Genomic DNA, 12,158 nt, shown 5'->3' with positions numbered 1-12,158 from the left:
GTGCTATATAATTTGACCTAATCAAATAGAATGCAAATAAATCAAGCGGGTTTTGATCTTTTTTTTTTTTTTGCTTCTATTTATTGACATTGTGTGACATGTTACTTGTCCTTTGCGGAGCCAAACGACAGCTCGGAAAACCTGGAAGTTGGGTCACTTGTTCATCATTCATTCTTTGAATACTGTATATATATGCCATTAGATTTTTGCCGCAATTACGTAAGCGTAATGTCAAATACCGCGTATGAAAACATGTTTTGTACGTACAAAAAATGTGTTTCACGTGTACAAGACCCACCACACGTACGCCCAAAATAGGTTTTACGCTTACGGCTTCTCTCTCCTCCACGCTGTACTTATTGTTTTAGTAATAATTCAAAAATATTTGGGGGGTTAATATATTTGATTGGCTTATGTTATTGTCCCTTTGTGCTTCTACAAACGTTTTTTCTTTTCGTTTTATTTGTTTTTTATTTATATAATCAAACCACCTCTCGGAGTTGTGCGTTTGCTTCGTCATCGTTAGATGGCGCCAAGATAGTTGTTCGCTATAGCGCCGCCATTCTATTCTGTTTTTTCGCCCCACCTCTGAGTTACGATTGGACAGTAAACAGCCAATCAGATTCAGCCCGAGTGTCCGACCCCTGATTGGTTAAGAATTGTGGCACGGTTATCGGGCCTGCGTCGTTAGCGTAAATCAGCGTTTTGTACCGGCAGAGGAAGGAAGCCGCAAGTGTAAAACCTTGGAGTGTTTGTACACGCGAAACACATTTTTGTACGCACAAAACATGTTTCCGTACGCGGTATTTGACATTAGGCTAACGTAATTGTTGCTCAAATCTAACGCGATAGTAGGTAGAAAAGACAGCCCATTTCCCATATAAGGTATTATTTACAGTTCGAATGAAACGTGATTTTTATACATGATCCTAACCAATTTTAGGAGACATACGAACGTGAGCGCGCCGTACCCTCGGTGTTTTTCGTGTGCCCGATATTTGGTCCGTTGACTGCATGTGGCATGTTTGTGAGTTTGTGTGAGGAGTGAGCGAGCGAGCTAGTGGGGAATACAGCACCGAGGGAGCAAACAGATGAAGAGGAAAACCGCCTGCGGGCAAACACAACAATCTGGGCGAGAAAAGATTACTTAAGAAAGAGAAAGCGAGCGAGGAGGAAGAATGGAAAAGACGATAAGGAGGAGGAATGGATGGACACGTGGAAAAGAAAAGACGGTGAGGAGTTCGGACGCAACAAACACACACTGCGAGACGCGTGCACTCGCACACACACACGCACAAATCACTCAGGCGCACCACACGCACCCATCACACGCGCACACACCGAAGTAGGGTGATCACGTAAACACGCGTACGCAACACACTCACACCCAACAGCATACACAGTGCTCACACACAATCTTAGTCACACATTCGTATGCACACTTACACACTACACGCACGCATACGGGCACTACTTGCACAGATTCAACTTCGCGTACACAGTACACGCACACGCACCACAAACACAAAATCGTACACGCACTCTTACGCACATTCAACACACAACACACGTGTCTTACATATTCACACATCACATCATACAAAATGCGCACACGCGCTCTTACGCACACGCGCGCAAACACGCACACTCACCACGTACGCGTGCCAAATAGACACAAACCCACACAACAGACACAAACAAAAAAAAAACACTCAGCTGCACTTTACACACAACACACACACATTCCACTCACACACACACCTTTTTCATAGCCTTGATGCAGTGGGCCAATTTTTTTTCTTCTCGTCCAAATCCCCATCCAGCGTTCATGTGAGCCAAATCACAGCATCACCATTATCGGCTTCCTCCTCCTCCTCTTCTTCTTCTCGTCACACTTTCAAAGCCGTTCTTTGTGTTCCGTCGCCGCGTCCCAAATCCGACATTTTATTTCATCTTTTTTTTTTTTCAAGCAGCCAGAATCTCCCACAGCTTTCCCCACATCCTCAATCATCACACACGTCTGCTTTGAAAAGTGCACTCATAGCACTTTAACTGCTATACAAGTGTAAAAAGATGTCAAGCACTGGTGATACAGTATTGAAAAATAAAAAAACTGATTGTTCAATTGAAATAGTCTGTGCCGGGGTCAAATTGTGGTCCCGTACAGGCGATGTTTTGAAAAAGGTGTCTTGGATGTAACCTTTAATGTCGCTTTCCCCCCTAACTAATTCAACTCTCTGGAGAGTGCTATGAGCTGCTGTGATGCAGCTCATTTTCCGAAGCCTGCTATCACTTTTTTCGTTTTTTTCCCCAAGTTGCCATGAAAACGTCTCCTTCACCTCTGTGATCTTTACAGAATACTTTTTGCATTTCATCCGCCTCTGCGCTTCAACTCTGCGACCGCGCGCATTCCTACGATTTTTATATAAAGAATCTCGATGTTCTTGATTGTGTACTACATTGTGATCCGGTATTGATTAGCCACTTGGAAGTAATTCACGGAAGCTAATTGATGCATTCATTAAAACTTGGAAATTTCAGTCGCCTACCGCTCGTTTTATTTGCCTAGATTGTTCTGTATTACTCTAATTTTGTACATTTACTTGTTGTTGTTGTTCTTATTTATATTATCTATACTAGTGCTATATTTAATAATGGTACATTAAATACAGTTTTTGAAAATCAAAATGAATTATTTAAAGTCTGTAAAAAGGAACTTTTTTTAGCAATTATTCAAATGTGTAAACTTTAATAAACATTCAAAGATTTAAAAAAAAAGAAGGTTAGATAGTATAAGGTTTATGAAAAATTAGTTTATTCGGAGGGGAAATTAAATATATAATTTATTTACTCAAACCTTTTTACATGACTCACACATTCTTTGTAGCATATTTTTTAATATTACAGGAAAATCTAAGTTGTTTAGTTCTTCTCGGTTGTGGGATTTTATGACGCATTAACTATCTGTAAAACTAGTAGCCATACTCTTCTCAACTATATTAACTATATTTCTTAAGAAAAAATATTTAAAACTTAACTTAACTACAATAAAAAGCACAGGTCAATTCCTCAGGGATGAAACAAGTCCAGTAGCTGTGGAAGAATGCCTGCCATGTTCGTGTTGAGCGATAGGGGGTGCCAGAGAGGCGTTGAGGCGCAGTACGGAGGAGGAGGAGGAGGAAGAAGAGAAGGAGGAGGCAAAAGAGGAGAAAGAGGCGGCGGTGGGCACTCGGTGGGGTCTGGCTCGTCAGCTGAGCGCAGAGGCTCTCAGTACAGGCGAGGAGGGCGGCTGGAGGGACGCAGGATCCCGAGAAACGAGCACGACATGCGGCCAGTGTGGATCTGTTGGACACTCATGGCGGCCACGCTGCAGGTACACGCACACACGCAAACGCACGCGCATAATGAGAGACCCCCGCTCGTCATGATCGAGCCCACCCGGCTGCAGCTTTTGTGAGAATACAGTATATGCTGGAGGATGATGGGTCTTGTGGCTGATCTGAGATCAGCTTCTCGTGATGATGTGGAGTACATTTCACGACACAGAATGATTCGCGTCGCTGATCTTAGAGCAGTTCGTGGTGGAGTTGATGTTACCATGGTGATCCTTTCATTCATTTTTTGACATCCCATCGTTTTATAATTTGCACTGTGGCGGCTGGAGGGTGGGAAGCAACACACACTGAAGAACACGCGCACACACACACGCACAGTGCTTACATCCCATAATGACTCCTGTTAAAATGTGTCCGCTAGTTAGTTTTATATACTAGATCACTTGTTCTCTCTGTTGTTCTCTCTATTCAAAACAGTTCTATCTATCTATCTATCTATCGTTACTAGCTGTTTGTCTATAACTAATATTACAATTTGGAACTACATTTACTAGTTCTTTCCATATTTCCTCGTTCTAGTATGTGTTGACTAGTTGTGTTTAGCTGGATATCTACTTGTACTTATTCTGGCTATCGTTAGTTAGGTGATCAACAGTACTTTTGTTTTGTCTTTAATATCATAGTATAATAATCTATACTTGTTCAATTTTTACTAGTTCAACCGATAGTTGCTAAGTCGATCTAGAACGCTTAATTTATTCGTTGGAACCGTCTTTACTAGTTCTAGCCTCCTTTAGGAATTGCATCGATATTGTTTTTAATCTTTCTATCTCTCTTGACTAGGATTATAAATCTTGCCGTCTCGCTCCTTTCAGCATTCTATCGACGCTAGTTCTATCTTTCACACTAGTTCTGTCTATAGTATAATTTTCAGAATACTAGTTCTGATGATCATTATTAGTTCAATCTATACTGGTTCTATTTAGATATATTTACCAATTCAATCCTTGAGCAAGATACTGAACTGCTAGTTGCTCCTGATGCTGTCAGTTGAGTGCCTTCGAGGCGGAAAAGTACGACCGATTGGTTATTACAATACTAGCTTCACTAGTTCTTTCTTTCACCGCTAACTAGCATTAGCTTTGTTGTACGACGTAAAATTGCTTCTATGCGAGTGAATTCGAGAGGCTCGTTACCGTAAATAACTTTGATGTCGTTATCTTACTTGATCTTAGCTAAATTTAGGAAGCAGACATGCTCAGAGAACGATTGTTGCTCCATATGTGAGCTGACTTCCTGCTGACATAATCCGGCTACGCTAAATCCAAGTTTTTGGGTTAAGTGGAAGCAAATCATTGGCCATACTTTACCCCCCAACCCCCACCCCCCGACTTAATCGCACCCCCCGCACACTAACCCATTAGTGCGGTAACAAGCGGCAACAGATGCTTTACATGCAAGCATGTCCGACGGTGGGGGGAATGGGGGGGGGTGGCTAGCACCAGGGTCCATGTTGAAAACAACGCGCTAATGATCATCACAATGATCTGACCTCATTAATCGTGTGCGCTGCTGCTGCCGCGGCAGTTGTTGTTATTCCCACGTGGAGGCTTTGGTTTCGTTGCAGTTTGTTTCTTATTTCCGATGTTGCAATAGTTTCCATTGCCTGACATCACTGATACCATTTATTACTCGCCCTAAAAAAAAAAAAATGTGGCAGGACACCTGCAGAGTGGTTAGTTGAGAAGTTGGTTAACTGGTTGCTTGCTTCGTTAATTCTTAATTGAAAGTAGTTAGTTGGTTGGTCGTGGTTAATAGCGTAATGGTTGGTTAATGGGTTAGCTGCTGTGTTGGTTGGTTGGTTGGTCAGTAAATTGTTAATAGTTTGAGTTGTGAGTAGTTGGTTGGTTGGTCGTTGAAGTTGGGTTGTTGCTCATTGGTTGTTTGTTCATTTGGGTAGTGAGTGCATGCTTTTTTTTTTGCCGTAGTACAATGTAGTGTAGTTGCACCTCCACTCCACTAGTTGGCAGTGGTGCTCTCCTTGCCCATTGTGCACAGCGGGTATTAACTCTACGGTGTCGGTTTGTTTTGCAACAAAAATGCCATTATTTAGAGTTGCGGCAGAGAGTGGGTGGTGCGGGGGGCGCGACTCGTTTTCTTCTTGCTAGGGGGGGCGTAACAGAAAATAATTGAGAAGCACTGGGGTAGGGAAATGTGGTTAGGTTCATTAGCAACTTAAACAAAAGCTAAAAACACGTTCTAGGGCGTTACCGAAAGAGAACAAAAATATGCAGACTAAGTTTTTTAAGTAAATGCCTTTCAGTGTGTTCTGCAGAAAATGATGTGGTCATTATAGTTAAGTTTGCAAATGTTGCGAATCGGCGAGCGTTCACACAAACTCCAAATTGTATGTTGTGTCTGTTCTGATGTGCTCATCCCACATTTGTCTTTTGGTGCATGCAGGTGGCGGTCCTGGGCGGGCCGCCTTCGCCATGCGTGAGAGGATTCTCGCGGGAGGAATACACGGTGGAGACGGAGCACGAGCTGGAAGCGGGACAGGCCGTCGTCAACGGTGAGTCTCACACGCACGCACGCACGCACGCAGACGGGAGTAATAATCCCCACGCTTGTGGTTGGGGGTTGTTTAAGAGTAATGCCGCCATTTGAGCCACAATGGAGATTGACGGGGAGGGGGCGTGTGGGCGTGGGTGGGGCGGGGGGGGTGTGTAGTTTTTGCAAAGACTGAGAGTGGAGTGGGATTAGGCGCATCCGCTCAGCAGCCCACACACACACTTTGGATGTCTGTGATCACACAACAACACACACACACACACACGCATACATGAACGCACATCCATGTTTTTTTTCCGGCATGGCACGTTTTGAGGCTTTTGTGTGCTCATTTTTATTGCGCAATAGTTGAGTTGAGGACAAAAATAGGGTCAAAGTTCAGCAAGTTTATTGATTTGGCGAAATCCATGAAATCATTTTGGCCAAGTGGAACTCAGAGGTGTCCGCAAACATGCCCCCAGACGATGAAGCCTGGCAATGGTTCCACTTGCCATATTTTAGGGTCATAAATCGGATCATCATCACCATCTGCATAATTAATTTTTTTTGTTTTTTCTTTTTTTTTTTGCAGCGCTTAGCTAATTTATTAGCGCACCTATCAGGAAGTAAAGTGAAGTGCTTGCAGTGAGATCTTTGAGTTTTTAGCATTTAATCGCGGAATTAGCAATTTTAAAGTCACTTTGAGCAAACTCAGAATATTTTTTTAATAGATCCGTTTTTAAATCAATCGATAACATATTTTATTTTTTTATTCAAAATGTTTTTTATTGAAAATGGATGTATACAATTTTAGAATATATTAATTTTTAATTTGGATTGCAAATGAGTAAATAATTGATCAAATAATTTTTAATCAATCAGTCAGATTTTTATTTGATTTGATTTTTTTAAGGAAGCTTTATCATTTTAATGTGATGTGAAAATCCCCCTCCCGAAAGTCCCAAACTCCCTTTTGGATGCGATGAGCGCGGAGGCTGCACATCTTCCAACTTTTACTTAGAAAAAAAAATCCATGAATCCATTCATGCGCGTGCACGTGCGCGTGCTCGTGCGCACTTAATCACAGGCATGCAAATATTTGGCCTCAACTCAGCAACAGGATTTAAAAAGAGTTTAGGAGGGAGAAAAAAAAGTGCAGCTTATGCACAGTGGTGGCAGCTTAAGTTTAAGATTGAAGGGACTTAAATATTTACATTTGATTTGCGGCATGAAAGCAGAAGCTGTTTATTTGCACCAAAAAATAAAAAACAAGTTTACATGAAGGAAATTATGTTGATGGATTTAATACGTGCATTCATCGTTGTGACTTTTATCAACTCAACTGGCTTTCAGACGAGAGTTTGAGTTCGGTTTCAAAGTAGGGTTTAAAAAGGTGGTTTTGAACAAGGGGTAGGGTATCAAGTTTAGGTTTTAAGACCATGTTAAGGTAAGATGTTAGTTGGGATTTTCAAACTGAGGTTAGGGTTTGAAGCCTGCGTTAGGGTTTTAAAGGCGGTGATGTGTTGAAAGTTTTGAACGTTTTATAGGGTTCCGATTTCAAGTTAAGGTTTCAAGTCAGCGTGACATTCTCAAATCAGACTTACTGCTTCAAATTAAGGTTCCATGTCAGTGTTATAATTTCCAGTTTCAAGCCATTGTCATGGATTGAAGTTAAGGTTTCAAACAAGTGTTAGGATTTCAAATTAGGGTTTCAAGTCAGCGTTAAGCGTTCAAGTCAACCCTAAATTTGTGTTAGGCATTCAAGGGAAGTTTAAGAGCAAAGGGTTAGGGTTTCAAATGCTGATTTGGGCTCCAAAGTAGAGTTTCAAGTTCGGGTTATGTTTTCAAATGAGTTAAAGAAGGTTTCATTTCAGTTCTTCAAATTAAGGTGTCAAACAAAGGTTAGGGTTTGAAGCACTTGTTAGGGTTTCAATTTGGGGGTTTAAAAGCGGTGCTAAGGTGACATTTGTATTTGTGTGTTTTTTTTTTTTCATACTCTTTTACTGCCATTGACGACTAAAGACGTCAAAGATCCAATTTTTTTAAAACAAAGGTTTGAGTTTCCGAATCATCAGGATTAGCGTTTCAAATTTGGCTTTTATGGAACGAGCTCAAACGTGATTTCTGCAAACGGTGGAAAATTCTAGAAAATCAAGAACAAAGGTTCTTAATTTTCACGCTGGTTTAACAGTGAATTTTCTTTGGAATTTTGGTGAAAGCGCTTCATCGTTGAAACTGAGTTGGCTTTGATCCAATTTGGCTTTGAGCCTTCAGTCACGCCAGGCCCAGTTTGGGACTTTCTCAACCCACTCCAAGTTGGCTTCACTTTTTGTTTTGTTTTTAGTCAAGGAAAAAAAAAACCTAATTACAGCCATTCTGCACTTGTAAGGCTTTTTGAATTTGGATTAGTCTTTCAAGTCAGCAGAATTTAAATTTTTCAAAATTTGGGATTTGAAACTCATTCACTGCCCTTGACGAGTATAAAAGTCAAAACTTACTTTCATTTTACCTGTTCAGTTTCCTTTCAAACCGGTGTTAATGTTTCTAAGTCTGGGTTAAGGTTTCTTGTCAAGGGTAAAGTTTTCAAACAGGGATGAGGTTTCAAGTCTGGGTTAGGGTGTCAAGAGTAAAGCTATCAAGTCCTGGATGACGTCTCAAAATGCAGTTTAACGTTAACATTTCAAAGGGGAAGGGTTCCACGTTGGGGTTAGGTTGTCAAACAAGGGTTAGGGTTTCAAAATAGGGTTTCAAGTCAGGATCACCGTTTCAAAGTATGGTTTCGAGTCAGGGTGAGGCAACCGTTTGGCATTAGTTTATTTTGCCAGCCGTTCTCCGCCCTCCAGCAGAAGCGGCGACAGCCACAAAAACAACAACGAGACGAGACTCTTGCAAGCAAGCGTCACCTCCTGTTTTCACCAAAAGACCAATCGATAACAATACGCAGCTTTGCGAGAATGTCAAGAGGAAGCTTCTGCTTCACTTTTTGCTGGCCAACGAAATTGATTTGAACCTTCGGACTGTGAAAAGGAAACCAAAGAAAAAGTCTCTGTAACGCGATACGAAAAGGTGAAAAAGGAACTTTGGGTAGATGAGACCAGCAAAAACTCTCAATAACACAAAGCTGAGCATGTGTGTGTGTGTTTGCTCGTGTGTGCGTGTGTGTGTGCCTTCACGCCTGATTGAGCTTGTCCAGGCGCGGCGAAGTGGAACAAGGCAAGAGCGTCTGGAGCCGATGCAACACAGCAATCCAACAAACAAGAACCAAAAAAAAAACAACAGCAGCAACTGGGCACGACTGACAGCATTCCGTGTTTGCATTATTACCGCATATCAAGTTAGGGCTTCAAATTAGGGTTGCAAAGAAGCCGCGGACAAGGTGTAGCATCTAAAAGTGGGCAAACGTTTTGATTGGTGGGCCAAAATGGGTTCTAAAATTTGAGCACTACACGGATGGAGCGTTTTGGTCACCTCACTTCATCGGAGAAAAAAGTATATCGAGAAAATATATGCTTTCATTTTAAATGAACGCTTGACCACTAAATATCTGTCTTAGAGTGCGTCTCCTAGTGGGGACACATCAGAATGACAGGGAAAATAAAACATGAACAATTTTTTTTTTTCCCAAGTTCGGCGGGCCTGATTAAAACATTGAACGGGCCGCATGTGGCCCCCGGGCCATAGTTTGCCCATGGCTGGTCTAAAGTGTCAGGAAACAGGAAAACGTAAAAAAAAAAAATCCTATAGATCCAAAAGTTGAGTTAGCATCTTGAGAAAGACTTTCGAGGTTCAACTTTGGGACACAGTAAAGACATTCCGGCATTAAAATGGTGAAAAACATTTGGAGTTTCTTTTCTGCCAATAATTAAAATTCTCAGATCAGTCGATTTTTCCAAATGAAATTTGGTGAGCTGCAAATTATACGACCCATAAATTTAGAAGTTGCCAATGAAAATCGCTGAGTCTGGCGCTAAACGCTTATTGTTCCGCGTGCGGCGCCAGCACGTATTCTTATGCCGCCCGTCAAATTTGTCTCCCGTTGGCGACCTCGAGAGGTGGGCCGTCGATTGTTTACGAGCGACCGGTTGAAAATCAGCGCTTGCAGCCAAGCGAAGATCGTCGGGCGAGTCTGCCGACGTCCAATCCAATCCGACGCCTCGGCGCTGTGAATTATTTAATTGGAGCAGAGCGAGTGTGTGTTAGTAATGAGACAATGGAAGTTGGAGGCAACAGCCCGACTGATGGCGGTGGGGGATGATGGGAAAGGAGGTCAAAGGTGACAGCTGACTGATAGCAAACAGGAAACAGGAAGTGGAGATAATACGATCAAGTCAATTGTTTGAAAACGCTTAGCGTTGACTTTCACCAGTCGCGGGAAAAAAAAAATCCCTTTTCATTTTAATTACCGTCTTTTGTGCGCGTGTGCGTGTGTGTGTGTGTGTGTGTGTATTTCTGGAAGAAAAGTCAGCATTTTACACTCCCCAGGATGCCATGGATTATTTTTGACATCTATATTATTCTATTGTGCAAGAAAATGATTATTCTGAAGAAATCACGGGGATTGGATGACTGGTTTTCGTTGTGCACGTGCCCATTGTTCTTCTCTAGATTATTTATTTTTGTCGTGGATTATTTCTAGTGGTTGCGTTTCTTTCTCTTCCGAAATTATCATGAATAACGATGGAGAGTAGCGATGGCCTTAATTATATGACTTGTATATTGTGCGTGCATGTGTGAGCAAGCTCACCAAAGGCAATTATTTTTATTTTTTTTTCACACCATGAAATGTTTTAGATCATAGGTGTCAAACTCTGGCCCGCGGGCCAAGTGTAATTATATTTAGTCCACGAGGCTATACCAAATGACGACTATACCAATAAACATTCTATATGATAATAGTAACATTCAAAATAATAATAGTCATTTGAAAAACTTAACATTGCATTGCATTACTCAAACCACTTATCATAAAAACTTTCAATAAAATAATCAGCATTTATTTTGTTTTAAAAAAATAATTTATTTTCATTGCGCAAGGTGGGGATTATTATCAACGATCATATGAAAGCAGTTGCCTAATGCCTCTACTGTGCCTGTCGGCATTTTTTTTTGACTCTGTGGATTATTTTTTGTCATTTATTTCATTTTTGCGAATGGCCGTTGTCATGTAACAATTGTGTGAATACACCCTCAAATTTGAACGCCACGGCCTTATACGTGTTCCTGGAATGTCTTGAATGTAACTTCCCGATCGGCTGGGAAATATCACGAGCATCCTGCCAGTCTTCATGTATTTTTTGGAAGCACCGTAAAACGGCTTCGGGGGAACTGAGTCGGGTTTCTGTTTCACAACGCCAGCAAACAAAAACAAAATGTGGGAAGGGAAAGTTGATACAGCTGCCAGGCTAGCATGTTAGTCAGAGGACTGTCCCCCTCATAAGTGTGTGTGCGTGCGTGCGTGTGCGCGTGATTCACGTCGAGGTCATCTGCTATTGTGCGCTTCCTGTGGGGAGCTGTTCTGACCTTGGTCGTTTTCCCATCCATCCGTCCTATTAAGGCAGCAAGTGTCCATCAGTGATACGACTGGCGCGCACGCGCACACGCACGCACACTCTGGAAAAACCCCGCCATTCGAGCCAACACACACACACACACACACACCAAGCATCGCGTCCTCCCACTCGAGGCTCATTTTTTGCTCCCAGTAGGCGCAAAAATAGATTTTACAAAATTGTAAACATGTGAACGTTGAGGGAGATTTAGCAATCGATCCACTAGAGGGCGCCGCTCCTGATCGAAATCGAGGGTGCGCTTGAATAAGCAATTGTAAGATTGATTTATGTATATTTTTTGAAGATAATTATAACATTTATTTAGCAAGATGTAAATTGGGTGGTGCCACTGGATGCACACATAATTTTTTTTATGATATGTTTTTTATTCTTATTTCTTTTCATCGCTATGGGATTGAAAATGTATGCATAATTCCAAAACAATATTTTTTTTATACACTGATGCATGATTTAATTGTTAGCTTCTTTCAAGCGAGTCTACAATTTTTGTAGAATTATTTCTTGGGGGTTATTTCATTTTAAAGTAACATGGAAATTATGGTCGTTAAGCTACTTCTGCACACGTGTGCATTTTTTGGTCCGATGTTTGTCACCCATTTCTGGAAACAGTTCGGACACAAATCCTCCTCAAATGCGTTTGGACGGAAGTGTTTTTTCTCACGTGTAGCACAAATGAGCCTTAACGCTCCCTCCTCTTGCCGTC

The 12,158-nt window shown here is 41.7% G+C and overlaps 1 protein-coding gene across 1 annotated transcript in view; it reads left to right on the top strand.

Annotated features, from left to right (window-relative positions):
• Positions 1-3,193: 3,193 nt before the first annotated feature.
• LOC148324932 (cadherin-2-like) overlaps positions 3,194-12,158 on the top strand; it is a 40,061-nt gene continuing 31,096 nt past the window's right edge. Inside the window, exons 1-2 of the mRNA XM_088314176.1 lie at positions 3,194-3,373; positions 5,799-5,907. Of these exons, the coding sequence (XP_088170302.1) occupies positions 3,326-3,373; positions 5,799-5,907 (157 nt within the window). The 5' untranslated portion in view covers positions 3,194-3,325. The remainder of the gene's footprint in view (positions 3,374-5,798; positions 5,908-12,158) is intronic.

Source organism: Idiotropiscis lumnitzeri, chromosome 13 (genome assembly GCF_059441095.1).
Source record: "Idiotropiscis lumnitzeri isolate Australia: NSW breed Sydney's pygmy pipehorse chromosome 13, RoL_Ilum_1.0, whole genome shotgun sequence".
NCBI lineage: Eukaryota > Metazoa > Chordata > Actinopteri > Syngnathiformes > Syngnathidae > Idiotropiscis > Idiotropiscis lumnitzeri.
This window is presented reverse-complemented; position numbering and strand designations above follow the sequence as displayed.